General features: G+C 48.4%; 2 protein-coding genes and 2 long non-coding RNA genes across 4 annotated transcripts in view; 1 reads left to right on the top strand and 3 right to left on the bottom strand.

Moving 5' to 3' along the window:
* Positions 1–1,003: 1,003 nt before the first annotated feature.
* Positions 1,004–6,911, bottom strand: LOC147250159 (uncharacterized). The gene is made up of 4 exons (XR_015119236.1): positions 6,818–6,911; positions 6,547–6,683; positions 2,589–3,122; positions 1,004–1,531 (listed from the first exon to the last, which is right to left on the bottom strand). It is a non-coding gene; the product is annotated as an uncharacterized LOC147250159 (long non-coding RNA).
* On the top strand, positions 6,552–7,918 carry LOC147250158 (uncharacterized). The gene is made up of 3 exons (XR_015119235.1): positions 6,552–6,642; positions 6,740–6,846; positions 7,382–7,918. It is a non-coding gene; the product is annotated as an uncharacterized LOC147250158 (long non-coding RNA).
* Positions 7,414–8,648, bottom strand: LOC147250157 (uncharacterized). Its single transcript, XM_086224226.1, has 3 exons — positions 8,467–8,648; positions 8,177–8,228; positions 7,414–8,102 (listed from the first exon to the last, which is right to left on the bottom strand). Exons 1-3 carry the CDS (start codon positions 8,635–8,637, stop codon positions 7,834–7,836), a joined length of 492 nt encoding a protein of 163 aa, XP_086080352.1. The 5' UTR covers positions 8,638–8,648; the 3' UTR covers positions 7,414–7,833.
* Positions 8,649–15,690: 7,042 nt separating this feature from the next.
* The window catches only part of LOC147250156 (uncharacterized), a 2,512-nt gene continuing 1,928 nt past the window's right edge, over positions 15,691–16,274 (bottom strand). The window contains exon 3 of the mRNA XM_086225377.1: positions 15,691–16,274. This exon is cut by the window's right edge and continues 228 nt beyond it. Coding sequence (XP_086081503.1) covers positions 16,132–16,274 — 143 coding nt within the window. The 3' untranslated portion in view covers positions 15,691–16,131.

Below are 16,274 nucleotides of genomic sequence, written 5' to 3'. Positions count from 1 at the left end.
CAAGATGATTCAGTTTCAAGATCTCTCACCGTTTTCCAGAATCTTTTGGATCAGATCCGCTAAAATGAATTGTTCTTTGAAATAAGCCACTTCAGCCTGTTTGTCGGGGTGCTGGGAAACCTAAACCTCTGTCAATGGACATGCTGCAGTGTCTCTGTTTCATTTATGAAGTAGATAAACAGGCACATACTCAGTTGACCTGCCTTCATGAAACTGAGACTATAACTCTCTCCCAAATATTAAAAGTCAGAGAGCCATCCAAAGCTCGCCGGGACTGTACCTTGTTCAGCAGTGTACTAATAAAGGCACTAAGCTGTTGTTTTAGTCATCCGAGGTGCTTTTATAACATGCCTGAGTTTTGATAGAGCTTGAGAAGATCAGAGATACTGGCAGAGAGCTGCAGGGGTATTCCCCTGTCACCGAGATGCTCTGAGGCTGTCGAGCAGGCAATGAAAGATACAGCCATTCATGGAAAAACGCCACTCTTGATGTCAGATGAAGCCCATCGCCCTGCACGGTGGTGGGATGTATAAACTGCAGCATTGCTGGGGAGTCCCCTGTCCATAGATTGGGAAATCTATCTCTGATTCTCTCACCCCCCAACTTCAATGTCCCTTTCACAACATCCTCTCTGATACATCAAGGGCTTGTAATGACTCAGCCAGCAGCAGAAACAGGTTCCACACACAACCATCAACAGGCTGTTTGGGCAACACAGTTCCAAAAAGTGTGGGTGTGTTCTCCAAGAAATGTCCCCCTCTTCTCCCTGTGTGAATAAAATGGAAAGTATGTATTTACCAGCAATGTGGGTTGAGGTTCACTTGATTGCTTTGATTATCATGGCTGTTTTTTTTTAAGTTTTTTTTTTGTAAAAGCTCATCACAAAGCAAGCTAACTGTTGATTGCCAGTGTGATGTTATATTCCAGGAAAAGTGTGTGTTTGTTATTATGCCTGTGACAAAAAACAACAATACGACAACGCACAACTGTAACAAACTCATACGTTTTATTTTTCAACTTCATATTATTAATCTGAAGCTTCCTATATTTTCCTTTGATGGACAGAAGATCAGTGGACTCAGGCCTCAGATCTGGAAAGGGTTTCTGAATGGCTGGAACACCAAACTTCGTTCTCTGAACCAAGCGCCACGTTGGGCCACGTCCAAATGGAAGGTTTGTAGCTCAAGCTAGAGAGGCGTGACTTCTTCCTACAGCGGGTACAACACCTGGGACTATCCAACCCCAAGTAGTGTGTCTGAACTCAGGTCTTTTCTTGGGTTTGCTAGCTGCAGCAGATGCTTTGTTGAAGGGTTCACTCAGCTGGTTGCCTGGCGAGAGACAAACAGTTGGGCCCAGTGGGTCGCCCTGAAGGATGCCTGGACCCCCTGATGTGCCCACAGCTTCAGGGAGCTCAAGGTGAGGTTGGTGCTTCTCATCTCACAAGTGGATGCCAGCCCTGGTGATACTGGTTCTTTCCCAGGAGCAGGAAGCAAGGCCAGACCGTCTGCTTATGATGGCCGAAGACTGTACCCTGCAGAGAAAAAGGACAGCTGGAGCTCCTGGCTATGAAGTGGGCAACGCCAAAGTTTTGTGAGTATCTGCTGAGCCGCACTTGTACCATAGGGACTTACAATAATGCCCTTGTTCATCTAAGTGGTGCTGAACTACACAGCAGCTACAGGACAGTGCAGGGAAGCTGAGCACCACCTGGGCTTCAGCAACAAGGATGCAGGCACCTTGTCGAAGCAGCATCAGCTCAGGGGGAAACAAATGCCCCACGGCACCCTGGGACAGGTATTCCTGTACATGGGGCTACCAAAAGCACGGTCGGTCATCCAACATGCTATCACTGCTGTCCCAGGAAGCTCAACCAATGACCTACGCCCAAAGAGCTGACCCCAGTGCTGTCCGTCCCCAGAGACCAGGGCTACATCCAGGTGCTGCACCTTTGGGACCGCTCATCAGAAAAGTCCTGCACAGGACTTGGCAACGGCCTGATGATGGTCGGTATGTTCAGCTTGATCTCCTAGAGAGATGAGGAGTGTCACCATGGCAACTTCTCCCCATCCCAAAAATGTCATAGGTACAAAATGACGGAAAAACACGCCATTGACCCTGACCCTTCTTCGCAAAAACAAATGTAGGCCTACTTTAGGTACAGTATTTGGGCTGTAGTCAAATAAAATAATAAACTCAACCTGAAATAAATAAATGAATATTATAATATTAAAAACTACTACTATTGCTACCTAATATTATGATTATTATGATCATTATTATTATAAAAGACACTAATTCAGCATCAAACAGACTGATATTTCAAAGTTTAAATACGGTTCCCTCTGTCAACAAAAGCCTCAGTTAAACTCAATCAGTATTTTTCCGTCTCCTCCAAAGCTGCCTTTTATGAACTAAATTCACCACCAGTAAACATAAACAACCCCCAGATGGGGGTTTTGCTCCTCATCATCTGAGGGGAATGCGCTGGACGTTACAAGACATTCAATAAATGTTAGTCAGGGCTGCGGGAAAGAAAATGTTTGAGATGTTTGTGCCAAAAGGTTTATTTCAACAACAAACCAACCCACCTTCAAGTGGATCTCCAGCTTCTTGTTTGGTCTGTTCCTTCCTCCTGCTTGCTCCTGACTCATGATGTCTTTTGGACATGTCAACAGGCCAACGCTCTTCCTCTGCTACCTGCGGCTCTCGAAGTGCCGGCTGACACCACCCTCAGTGGTCAGATGTTGAGTGCTGTCCAGCAGGATTTGGTGATTTAATGTCCAGGATGGGGATCAAAGACTGATGCCAAGCATGTGAAAGATGAAGCATTGCTAAAAATACACAGCCCCAAGTTTTAGGCGTCCCGACCCGGTGCCTCAGCCATTGACTTCTCCTTGCTGGATCGTGCCCAGATTCCGATTCAGATTCCGATTTAGAATCAGATTCAGAATCAGAAAACTTCATTTATCCCCATTGGTGGCAATTAAGGGAGCAGGATGCCCAGGATGGAGGGAAGCGAGTGCTTGTGGTGACTGAAGTTTTCTCCAAGTTTACCAGGTTGCTCCTGCCAGAGAGCAGCAGGACACCGCGGTGCCAAAGGCGCTAGAGCTGTCCCCTGTCACCTGTGAGGAAAAGTCCAGGGTGAACATTTTAATCTCACATACCATGACCTCTGTCGCAATCTATTGGCCGAGCAGGGGCCGGAGTGCCCGCACCCGGTTCTGTTCAGCTGCAGAACCCCCCCCCATCCAAACTACAGGTCAGTCTCCCTTCTGGTTGATGTTTGGCCATGAACCTCAGCTTCCCGTAGATTTCCTGCAAGGCAGTACAGAGGAACCAGCTGCAGGTCAGCTGTGACCCCCCGCCCCCCCGGCGGCGAGCATTAAACAGCAGTACTATCACTGTCACAGTGTGGATGTCTAGCAGCCTGTTGATGAATATGATTGGTCTGTTTCTATGCACTGAGAGCCTCTCTGTGGTTTTACTTGGGCTTAGAAATACTGAGTTAAGTAACAGACATTGGTGTAAATTATTGCCCTTCAACTAGCATATTTCATAAATTTGGTCTTTTTTGAGGTCTTATTGTAGTTTTTTTAAACAGAAATTAATTTTCATAATCTTGGGATTTCCTTGTCTGTCCATTTCTTCAGCTCTTTTTTTGAATAATAATTGTAGTTTGCATTGTTGTTTTACACAAATCCTCCATGATACCAGGACGAATGTCGTCACTGAAACGTCCCAGTGTGGATGTGACACCAGCTGCTCAGTGGGGAGAGGCACTGCGGCTGTGCTCTGACAGGATGGACCGTTTGCTTACCTGCCTTCACCATCACCGTCACCATTGTGTTGTACGTCGCTTTGGACAAAAGCGTCTGCTAAATGAAATTGTAGAATTGTAGAATCACGCAGTTGCACAGGAAGTCAGCTGACCTGCATGGTGTGAGCTCTGCTATCAGTGAGGGGGTGTTCATGTGTCACAGTGGAAAGACAGACCAGTGATGTTAATAGACATCTTGTTCCAACCTCAAGATAAAATGCAGAGGAAATGGATGATAGGGTGACGATAAGGACTGTGGGTGGAGGACACTTTACCACATACTTTTCCAAATGCTCAGGAGGGAAATATCAAGTCCCTCCTGTTTGTGTTTGTCCTCTTCACGAGAATTATTGACACCCAACAAACCCCAAAGGCCACTTGAGACTCCTCGGAACTCTCAGTAAATTTTCATTCCACCGGCACCCACAGAATTTCACCTGTGTGGTCATCCTTACCATCCCCTGAGTTCTACCTTGAAAAAAATGATCAAGACAAAACAGACGAGTAAAAGTGGACATTTGATACATAAAAACATGGAGGACCATCATTTCCTTTATTAGACTCTGATAAACTGAAGTTCTTGTGCTGGGCCCAAACACCTGAGGACCACCTGATCTGATGAGACAGGTACCCTGGATGGCACCACCCTGGCCCCCAGCACCACCGTAAGGAACCTAGGAGTTCTCTTTGACCAGGACCCTTTATCTCCCACATTCAACAAATCTCCAGGACGCCTTCTTCCATCTACGTAACATCGCTAAGATCAGACACATCCTGGCTCAAGAAGATGCAGAAAAACTAGTCCCTGCTTTTGTCACTTCCAGGCTGGATTACTACACCTCCCTCCTACCAGGCTGGACTAATAAGTCCCTAAAGACTCTCCAGCTGGTCCAGAACGCTGCTGCCACGTGTTGACTAGAACTGGTAGCAGAGACCAGGTCTCTCCTGGACTGCTTCTCTGCATGGCTCCCTGTCAGATTCAGAACAGAATTTAAAATTCTTCTTCTACCATCAAAGTCCTCAACAGTCAGGCTCCTTCATCCCTGACAGAGCTCCTAGTCCCCTAGGATCCAGCTAGAACCCTTCACTCCCAGGATGCAGGGTTCCTGCTGGTTCCTAGAGTTCTAACAGTAGAATGGAGCCAGAGCCTTCAGCTATCAGGCTCCCCTCCTGTGGAACCGTCTCCCAGTTTCAGTCCAGGACCCAGACCCCCTCTCTAGGTTTAAGAGCAGACTTAAGACCTCCTTGTTGATCAGGCTTATAGTCAGGACTGCTTAGGCTGGCCCTTAGATCTGCTGCTATAGGGTCAGACTGCTGGGATCTCCCATGATGCACTGGGCTTCTCTCTCCTCTTCCTGTCCTCATACGTGTTACTAACTCCTCTTCTTCTCCCCTCATCTTAGATCCTGGTGCTGCTGGAGGAGGCTCCAGACCTGAAGAGGCTCCAGCTGCCACCCGTAGCTCCACCTGCTCACATCCCCGTCTGTCCATCACTCTCTCCTCCTGTCTCTCTCTCTTTATCTCTGTCCCTCTCTTTCCTTCTGTCTCTCTGTCTTCCTCCATTCTCTGTCTTTGTCTCTGTCCATCAGTCTCTCCTCCTTTCTCTCTCTCTTTATCTCTGTCCCTCTCTTTCCTTCTGTCTCTCTGTCTTCCTCCATTCTCTTTCTTTGTCTCTGTCCATCAGTCTCTCCTCCTTTCTCTCTCTCTTTATCTCTGTCCCTCTCTTTCCTTCTGTCTCTCTGTCTTCCTCCATTCTCTGTCTTTGTCTCTGTCCTGCTCTCCTGCTCTCTCTCCGTCCCCACTGATCCTGGATCTGCTCCACCTTCCTGCTGGTAAAGGATGAACAAATTCATGCATGCAACAAAATGGTCTTCACAAGTAAACGCAACAATTTCCAAGGCAGAAATGCAGCTGCTGAAGCACAGAGCTAACGTTAGCCTCTGCAGGAGAATGTGTGACTCTTGTCACCACAACGAACTTTATGCTCATTGTGTTTTGATGTGATGACGATTGGGCCTGCGAAAAACTGTGTGGGCTTTAGCAGCCACTTCTGCCCGCCGGCGTGGACAGACCAGCACAGTCCAGCTGGGATTCACGTGTCTTCATATTCTTGGTTATAGAGCATTAAACTGAACATGAAGCTGTTTACGTATGAACATGGACATCACTTTTATACCACAAGCATTTTTGCCCTCTTTTGCCCGCTGGGACGTCGACTGTACTCATAGATGAACTTGGGTTTTTTTCTTCTTCAGCGAGAAAGCAAAAGTGAAACTGAAGCGTTTCAGATGGTTTTAATCCAGTTTTTTCTTCTAATATTTTTCCTGACACAGTTGCCTCACTGTTGGCTGAACTTTAACCATTTCCAGTTCTGACAAAGTCGTCAAAAGCTGTGAAGAAAACCCGTCACAGGACAGGCCAGTGATTTGGTGGTGACAACCTTTCAACTGAGGGATCAACGAATGCCCACACGTGGCTGTGACCATTGAAACAAGGCACACTGTATTGATCAACACTGCAAATAAAAAAATCAGACACTTTTATGAGCAGTTTAGAGCTAAAAAAAAAAAAGCCCAAATAAATCCTTCTATAAATAATTTGTTTCTGTCCTTAAATCCCTCCACCTCTGAGTCAAGCCCCCCCAACAGAAATCAAACTTCCTCAATCCTCCACCGCAGAGCCTCAGTGTGAGTGGGTGTGTGTGCGTGCGCACGTGTGTGTGTACGTACGTGTTGTTGTCGATTGACTTGTTGCATGTCTTTGATGCTTCTTACAGTCTGACTTGTCTTCGCCACTCCCTCGTCACAGAACTTTTTCTCCGGAGGGTGAGATGAACGATGAATGTGGTTGCACAGACTGACGCTCACTTGCAACGGAGAAAACGAGTTATGAGAAACGATTTCTTGCTGTTTTTTTAATCAGATGAGGAACCTCAAGATCTCTGCTTCGACAGAGTCACGGAGGCCAAGGGCGCCATTGCAAGAGCTGTTTCTCTCTCACCTCAATCCGAAAAGGAAACATCTGTCTCTGTATGTTTGGCTTCTTCAACATTGTCAGATTACTTCCTGATGACACTTGAAAGCAACCACACTCACCACTCGCTGCACAAACACAACAGCTGTGAAACGTCTCCACCTCTCATGAAACTGTCTGACAAGCATGCGCGGATGCTGGCAAGCTGCACAACGTCAGGAGCAACACCACAGCAGAAGTCCCGGTGGGCGGGGGGGGCGATGGACCGACGCCACTGCTGGGAGGCACGGAGGCCAGAACCGATACTTGGAGCTGATATTCATTTGCAGTAAAAGTGAAATTAATAGCGTCAAAATTTTGAATAATACAAACTGCAACACTTCACTTTGTTTAAGTGTCTTTAAGCACATGTTCACTAAACAGGAAGCAAAAACCAACACAAACACAAATAAAGAGCTCCCTCAACATTTCTACAGGAAACAAAGTTTTCTGAAGTTTCAATTTAACTGAAACGTTATTGCACGGTTTTAAGTAATTAAGCATCAAAATGCTGATGTCGCTGCTGATCATCAGTCTGTCCCTACTGTGCAGGAATGGATGGAGGAATTCATCAGACACCAGAACCAGGCTGGAGACTCAGAGACGGCCAACACTGGACACTTTAATGGACGTCCATGACAGGTGAAGGAGGCGGAGTCGGCTCCTGGACATCTGAGTCACCTGTGCTAGTGATGCTGCTCACTACCTCCTGACACCAAACTAGAACATTCTACACAGATGCGACCTTCACGCAGTCCAAACGCAGCCACGCATCAGGACAACGCTGGCGCCGTGAGTGTCAGCTTCACCACCAGCAAGTGTTCTAACAACAAAGTTACAATTATAGAAGAATTTATGCAAGACGCCTCAGGTCGAGGCCTGCGGGTCAGACCAGCTTTTACCCTTACAAACCGATGAGGATGAAGACCAAGAAAGTTCAAACAAACAGAGGACACCAGATGGAAGTCCTTGTCAACCACTGTTCCCAGTGAGGCTCCTGCTGCTCAGAGTCCATGGATGTGGAAGGAGCTGTCAGTGCAGTTGGACCTAAAATGAAGGCTTATTGTGCTGTTGTTCGCAAGTTTGATGTCGTCGAAAAAGAATAAAACTTTCTTGCTCTGCTTCCGTTGGAGGGTCCTGTTTAAGTTATTCCACGTCTGCACCAGCATCACCTCTTCGTTGGCGACATGCGAGAGGATCACCCATCCGTAGATCAAGTATCTTCCAGCTTTATTCACCGTGAAGATGTCGTATCGTCTCCTTTCATCAGCCTCTACCAAGGAAACGCATCCGTTAGCACGCCAAGAGTTTAGCACAGGTAGATACTATAACAAGAGCCATGCTTACTCTTTAACACGCAGGCTGTGATTTTTGTCGTGTTGCCTGGTGGTCCGGCGTCCTGTACAGAGAGGATCAGATATGCCACAAAGTCAAGGCACACGGTATCAAAACAAAATCCCTCATGTCCAACCCAGGGTTTCCTCTGGCATCTTTGAATCAGCGATGAATTTCTCCTAAGGTTAACAGCAGACCTACATGTGCGAGTGTTACAGTCCAACTGGATATTTGACAGTTTCACAACAACTTCCAATTTCAAGAGAGACATCATGCTCACAGCATGCATGTATGTCTCTTACCTGGTGGCATGATGGCGAGAGCATGAGCACATGAACGATGAAACCTAAAACCAAAGCTGCCATGGCCAAGCCCATCACTGTTGCCAGAGCAACCACACATCTGAAGCAGCCACAGCGGTCAGCAGGTGAACCTCTGGGTCGAGGAGCTGCGTCCAAACTGTCCGTCTCCATCAGGACCTCCACTGGCGACTGCTCCTGTCCTGCTTGGATCTTTCGAGTGGAGTTAACATCTTTGCTGCCTCATATATACAGTCCTGCATGGCCTCCCACACACACGAGACCACTCAGTTGGAATCCCAAATTCCCGCCCCTGCACTACAGATAACAAAAGGAAATAGCTGCAGGGAACCCACGACACCCACGTGCAACTGGTTTAATCATCAAGCCCGTATCCTCTGACACACTGGAGCTGTGCCAGGGTTCACAGCAACAGGTGCGCCTGGATTTCAACGCCAGTGGAGGGACACATCTGTGCCAGGGCGTGAGACCAAGATGAGGGATTTGTAGAAGTTGCGTTCCTCCAATCCTGATCCTTGCTGTGTACATGCAGCTCCTAGGATCAGGATTGGAAATTAAAGCCCACACTTGCATCCTTGTGCCCCTCACGAAGGGTGAACAAGACCTGAGGGTTCTCTATTTTCCCTGGGGGTCCTCATGAGCACCCCCATGCACCCGTCTCACAAGCCTGTATCAGAAGATGCTTGTGTGGTTCATTTAATGACCTCAAAAAATGCTTCATCGACACATCACATCAAAAAAGGCTTTTGCTGCACACAGGTTTTCCCTCTAAAACCTCACACGTCAGTCTTGTTCCTCATCCGAGGCATTCAGACACGTCTCAGTTAGCTTCTTCTCTTCTTTCCAAATCGGAAGTTAGGTTTTCTTCCACATCACTAAAGTGCATATTTTTAGGTTGAGGTCTGGGACTGGATCCTGCGCACGCACACACACTCACACAGACACACACACATGCACACCACACAGACACACACACACACACACACACTGAGGCTCTCCATGGAGGATTGAGGGAGTTTCATTTATTGTCGGGGGCGGCAAAACTCAGAGGTGAAGCGGTCCTCCAGCAACACTTCAATCCCCACTTCCCCCAGTGACCCTGTCCAAGTGTCCTTGAGCAAGATACTGAACCCCTGATTGCTCCTGATGGCCCTGCAACGGACTGGTGACACGTCCAGGGTGAACCCGCCTCTCTCCTAATGTCAGCTGGGGTAGGCTCCACCTCATCTCTCCAAGGATGACGGATGGATGGATTTATTTCTCTTAAACCTCAAATTTCTCTTCACACAAATACTCACATCAGTCTGTAACTGTGGGAGTGAGCGGGAGCTGGCATGTCCTCATTCTTAGTTTTGAGGGGAGGAATTTTTTTTTATGAACACTGAAATTCCTACAGGGTCACACTTGACGTCCAGTAGCAGCAACAGCAGCGGAGATTAATGTGTCGTTGTGTCTCAGTGTGTGTTTCACTCAACTTGTTTACTTTACCTGCTGAGAGGGAAATTTCTCCTGGGAGAAACTGAAAGCCGGTGTTCTCTTGCATCACTGTTTTTGTCACGCCCACGCTGCACAGGTTGCATCACTGCTACAACCATTTGGGCTCAAGTCCCATTTGCTAACGTGATCATGCACACTTTCCTGCCTGCATTGTTACCTCACCTCTGTGTGCGCAGGTGTGTGTGTGTGTGTGTGTGTGTGTGTGTGTGTGTGTGTGTGTGTGTGTGTGTGTGTGTGTGTGTGTGTGTGTGTGTGTTGTGTCCTCAGTTTCGTTACTATGTTCACTGCCTGCACAGTTCAGGACTCTCAGTCTGTGTTCAGCAGCTGGTGACAGTTGCTGTAGTTCGGGGTGCACCCTGACAACTACAGCAACTGTCACCGTGCCAACAAACTGATTCCTGTTGCCCGAGGCACGAGAACTGAGCACAGAAATAAAACACACAGACACAGACACAGACACACACACACACACACACACACACACACACACACACACACGTTAGCTCTCTATGTATCTTAAAACTAAAAGCATATTATACATTTTTGTTCAGCACTTGTTAATCAACTTAACACTTAAGAACTCAACCACCATGTCCTTCATCCTGTATTCAGAGGAGGTTTTGTGTCAGAGTAACTCAACAATACCAGCCTTGTCTGTTCTGTTGCTTAAATTCTTTTTTTTTTTTTAATCAAAATTCTCTCTCTTCAAATATCCCTCCTCTTCCCATGTGGGCTGGAAGGTTTCCCTGGCAGTGTATTTTTGTTGTGTGTCTGGTCTGGTAAATCCCAGGGTCCTGATTCTCTCTGGACAAGTGGGTCAAGCGTGAGCAGGCACCTGTTCATTACTGAGACCATCACGGCCTCACCTGCTGGCTGAACCCCCTGATGAGCTGCTGCGCGGCCCAGTGGGGATCCCTGCATGAGTCTGCACATTGATACTACAGCCTTTGGAATGAATGGGTTAATTCAGGGAGTGGGTTTATCGCTGGGTTGTACATGAATGATTCTTTTTTTGATACCATAACCCTTGAGCCTTGAGCGGGCATTACAGATAAAGAGCTCAGTCAGAAATTCCAGCAAGGCCAGCACTGACGCTAGCACAAGCCATACAACGAGTGCGTCAGTCTGAAGAGGTGGCGATAGGAAAGTTAGCCTCCAAGCATGCGAAAGCCAATCTGGGCTAGTTCAGCAAGTTGCCAGCTCTTCCAATTAGGGAGAGAAACAATGGAAAAAGGGCACCCGCCAAGGGGAGCGTGGTGGCAGCTATGCAGAGAGCTGAAGACAGGCGCCCTGCTGTCAGAAGCACATCAACCAACAGGGATTGACGTGTGGCACTAAAACAGTGAGGGAACGAACAGAACAGCTCAGACACGGATGAGGAGCTTTTTCTAGGAGCTATTAGAAAAGACCAGAGTAAAGAAAACTGGACTGTCACCCTCCAGATTGGAGACACCCCCCATCTTCTTCAAAACTGATACAGGTACAGGACGGATCTGTCCTCAGTGAGGAGACATTCAAGCAGCTGTCCCAGCAAGAGAACTGCACCCAGCAGACACACGTCTGAAAAGTCCAGGGGGGGAGTTAAAGTGCTCAGGTCAGTTTCAAGCTAAGACGGACTTCAAGGGGCGGCAATATTGATGTCATCGAAAAAGAATAAAACTTCAGGGGCGGCAAAATGCTTCCCAAGTGCTACAAAGAGGAGCTCGTCAGCAGCTGTAGAGATGGTCAGGAATGTGTTGGGGACATATGGACCGCTAAAGACAGAGCCCATGAGAATAATGCTCAAAGATGGGGCCCATCTCTCAGCATGCAGCTAGGAGAGGACGAGAGATGAGCTTGACAGAATGGAAGAGCCAACGGAATGGTGCGCGGCCACGGTGCCCGTGCTGAAACCAAATGGCAATGGCCGCATCTGCATTGACCTTAAGAGACTGAAACAGCTGTAGAAAGGGAGAAGAACGTGTTCCCCACGATGGAGGAGGTCACGCCCAGACTGTCAGGAGCCAAGTTCTTCACATCACTCAATGCGGCAAGTGGGTTTAACCAGATTCCTCCACATGAAGAGAGTGGTGTCCCAGTTTGTGAGTGGGGAAAGTGGGACCCAAAATGCAGACTGAATGCATGTGTTATAAACATAAAAGGTATTTAATAATCAAAAGGCAAAGTACCAACACAGGAACCTCAAAGTACCAACACAGGAACCTCAAAGTACCAACACAGGAACCTCAAAGTACCAACAGAAGGGAAAAGACTCAGTAGCAAATCAAAGGGTTCCTGGACAGAATCAAAGAAATAACAAAAGACTGAGTGCAAGAGCCAAACTGCAAAGAAAACTTGCTCAGAATCGTGGAGGAGCAGGGAACAGGGACGTGGGGGTGGTTGTTCACATGGACGATGCGCTCGTCTTTGCAGAGTCGGAGGAGCAACATGACCAGCGCCTGGAAGAAGAGCTGTTTTCCCCAGAGTGTTGAAACTCTGTGTTTCCCATGACTGGTGTCGGAGCATTAATCATTGGTTCTAGGCTTCGTCGTGGTCTTGCCGTAGTCAGCGCCCTCGTCCTCGCCCTCGCCCTCGCCCTCGCCCCTATACCGTTCTGACTTATTTTTACCTGCCTGTCCGTGATCCCAGCTTCTCCCTGTTTTTGAGTAAGTTTGGTTTTTGCACTTTGTCTTTTGTGAATCCTTTGATTCTGTCCAGGTCTTTGGCCTGTTGACCCCTTTTGATTTACTTTGTTTTCCTTAGTTTGAACTTTGTGCCAAGCTGAGTTGTTAGTTTGCCCTTTTGTACATTAAAATACCTTCCTTTTTCTTTTAAAATGCTGTCTGCATAGAGAGGAGGAACACACAGAGGAGGGAGCCACTGATTGTTTCCCATAGAGGCACTGCTGAAGTTCCCCTGGTGACCAGCTGGCCTTTGACACTAACAATTTGACTTCCTGAATGTTTGGAATCCTTCTAAGATGACGCGAGTGTTGTGGCAAATGTCTGCGTGGTTCTTCCCACACACTTGAGAGTGCAAGACTGAGAACGAGAACGAGAACTGCAATAAAGCAGGCCTGTAAAAGAGGCTGTGTGAGGGTCACTGGATGCTGTAAAACTTTATTAAACAGTAGAATCCCTCTCAAAGGTTGCAGCTGCTCGTCTGCAGTGTCGCCGGACAGACGTGCTCTCGCTTTTCAAGCAAGAACTTGAGAAAGTACTTCAGCAACTCACGCACTCACAGTTGAAGATGTTTCCGTCATAACAAAATTGATTTGTGGCCGCTTGACGGGCGAGTTTTACTGTTCACGTGTGAACTTGCTCTGCTGGATCCTTGCCGCTGTAGCAGGTGACTTGGTGAGATTTTGTCACAGTTTGACTGCTGGCACCAACAAACAGGCTTTCAGAGGAGTCTGGCGTCGGACACCAGTTGTTGTATGAACAGAAAACGCTGACAAACACTGAGAGCAGCAGATTCAGATTCTGTCTGTGGACCAACATTCAAATAGGAAGTCCACCTGAAAGTGAGTCTGAAACTACAGTCGTCACTCCTGTAGCACAGCACCTATCAGGCGGGTGTGACGGAGGTGGGCGCCTCCACTCTACTTTCACTTGTGCTGAGGTAATGTTTAACATGCCAGGCTGATGATGAAACTGCTGAGGCTCAGGGCCCACACACTGACAGGCAGAGCAGCACAAACAAAGAGGACAGGCTGTCTGAAAAATGGAAACTTAAGTTTCTATGTAGCAGGCGATGAGTGATACTGTGTTCTGGCTTCAGCACTCACCCTCATTCATGTCACGCCTCAGCTGCACACACTGACACATCAACGCTTGTCTTTAAAACACAAAACTGCTGTGTTGGAAAGAAAGATCTTTATTTCTGAGCTCAGTAGAGATCGAACCAAAAACACTGACAGATGTACACATCGGCAACGGCCTGGAGCAGGAGACGCAGCCGGGTTGGAGACGAGGGCAGAGCATCGGCGTCACCTGAGTTTCCACTCGGCGTAGCTCTGCCTCGCTGACGCAGCGCTGACAGGGAGAGCTGTCAGCGGGGAATCAGCATCCTGGAGTACCGTCAAGGTCCCAAAACGAACAAAGACGAGAAAATTGACAAAACTGGAAACATTTAAATGTGGAGGAATCAATCAATACACATCACCAACAAAGCATTTCAAAGACAAACGAGTGTCAGCCGGGGTTAAATCTCCAGGACAACCAGCTCCTCTCTGGCCGCGAGGAAGTCTGGACATGCGTTTGAACTCACGACAGCCCGCCGTCGCTGCACAGTGCAGGAGCTCTCAAGCTCTACAGCAGAACTGTGGCATCAGAAACCACGTGACCATCAAGACTCGCGCCGATCATTCAGTATTAGTCGGAATACAGAAACGCCTCCTTCACGTGTTCACAGGAAGATTTCATGACCAAACACTCAAACATGGAAAAATAATCAAGAAAACGATGTCAAAATGTACCAGTAACACGAACGAGGTCCAGGCCCTGGACTCACGCAGGTCAGCGAGGAGCAAATTTCTGGGACTTTTCCCGTATTTTCTTGCTTTATATTACAAAGAAACAAAAACCTTTCCAAGCAGAGACGATCGAGCGCTGGACGTGTTTGTGACCGTGCGCTGCTCACCAGATCAACCAAAGTTTGAAACCTGACATATTTTGAATTTCTTTCTTTCTTTTTTCTTGTAAGAAAGTCAGTGTCAAGTTCAGTCTCAGTACTGTGGCCAAGACCAGGCTCTCCACCCGCTGATAACTGCTCGCCCCGCTGACCCGCGTGATGGAAGACCCCCACAGACGCCGTTTACCCGACACATTCAGAGTTCATGGTTCAATAATAGAATAGTCAGAGTGACCTCCAGTGCTGAAGTCTTAAATTAGCAACATTACATATCTGAGCAGTGCAGCGGTTCAGAGCCCCCTGAACCTGGCCGGCAGGTTTCTTCACCTCTCATGTCCCTCAGCACAAAGCTGTGGTTCAGGTCTGCTGAGTCCACGTGCCGATAGTCAACACCAGAGAGGGGACGAGCGCCCTAACTAAGCTTCACCTGTCTCCGCCATGAACACCGCCTTATAAATGCCCTCCTACAACCTGAGAAACTTCAAAATAATCCATGAAAAACCCATATTTCTCCTCCATAGCTCAAAAACATGAAATAAAAAGCAAGGAGAAAAGGTTACATCTTTGGTTTCCATGCCAAAGGTCAGGCCTTCGCCCTCAGTCGTCTAAATATATTCTTAAAAATCAAGATGGACCAAAGCACTCCTGCATCAGAGCTGTTGAATCAAACGTTGCTGCTTCCACTTATTTCTGATTTGATTGCCTTTTAGGGGGGGGGGGGGCACCTCGACCCACCCAGCACCTCGACCCCCAGCAGCTCGACCCCCAGCACCTCGACCCCCAGCAGCTCGACCCCAGCACCTCGACCCCCAGCAGCTCGACCCCAGCAGCTCGACCCCCAGCAGCTCGACCCCCAGCAGCTCGACCCCCAGCACCTCGACCCCCAGCACCTCGACCCCCAGCACCTCGACCCCCAGCAGCTCGACCCCCAGCAGCTCGACCCCCAGCACCTCGACCCCCAGCACCTCGACCCCCAGCACCTCCACCCACCCAGCACCTCGACCCCCAGCACCTCGACCCCAGCAGCTCGACCCCCAGCACCTCGACCCCCAGCAGCTCGACCCCCAGCAGCTCGACCCCCAGCAGCTTTTGGCCCGAATTCAGCTGCAAAGTCGTGACTTGATGTGACTTGTGGCAACAAACAAGGCAGAAGCGATGAATGGGTCGTGGTAATCGGTCCAATTTGCTACCATTCTTTGAGTGGAGGACTTATATGAGGCGTGTGTGTGTGTGTGTTTGTGTGTGTGTTTGTGCGCACGCATGTGCTTGGCAAGGAATCAAACTAATTTGACGTCTAACTTTGCATATTTGAGCAGTTTCCTGTCTGGCAAACGAAACTTGTCAATCATCACAACCAGCGTGCATATTGCCATGTCTCGGCTGAGCAGCGGCTCTGTGGGCCGGGTCAATAAAACCAGGACCAGAGCTCAGTTGTTCCAAGTGTAAGGCCTGCTTAGTGTCGTTGCTCAGGAGGCCTCGCTCCACTCAGCTCTGCTCCTCGGGTCTGTTGGGGTCGGACAGAGACGATGCAGGTGGTCATCAGAACTCACAGCGTCTCCCCAGCAGGTAGCTCAGTCCCACGGTCACATTCTTAATGGTGAAGAGACCTGTTGAGTAGAGGTGGAGCGAGGCCTCCTCGTAGGCCCTGAGGTAGGCCACGCTGTGGAGCCACTGGCAGGCCT

Source organism: Aulostomus chinensis, chromosome 14, assembly GCF_037954235.1.
Source record: "Aulostomus chinensis isolate RoL2024-O1b breed Wild chromosome 14, RoL_Achi_v1.0, whole genome shotgun sequence".
NCBI lineage: Eukaryota > Metazoa > Chordata > Actinopteri > Syngnathiformes > Aulostomidae > Aulostomus > Aulostomus chinensis.
The sequence above is the reverse complement of the archived record's forward strand: the minus strand, read 5'-3'. Positions and strand labels throughout refer to the sequence as shown.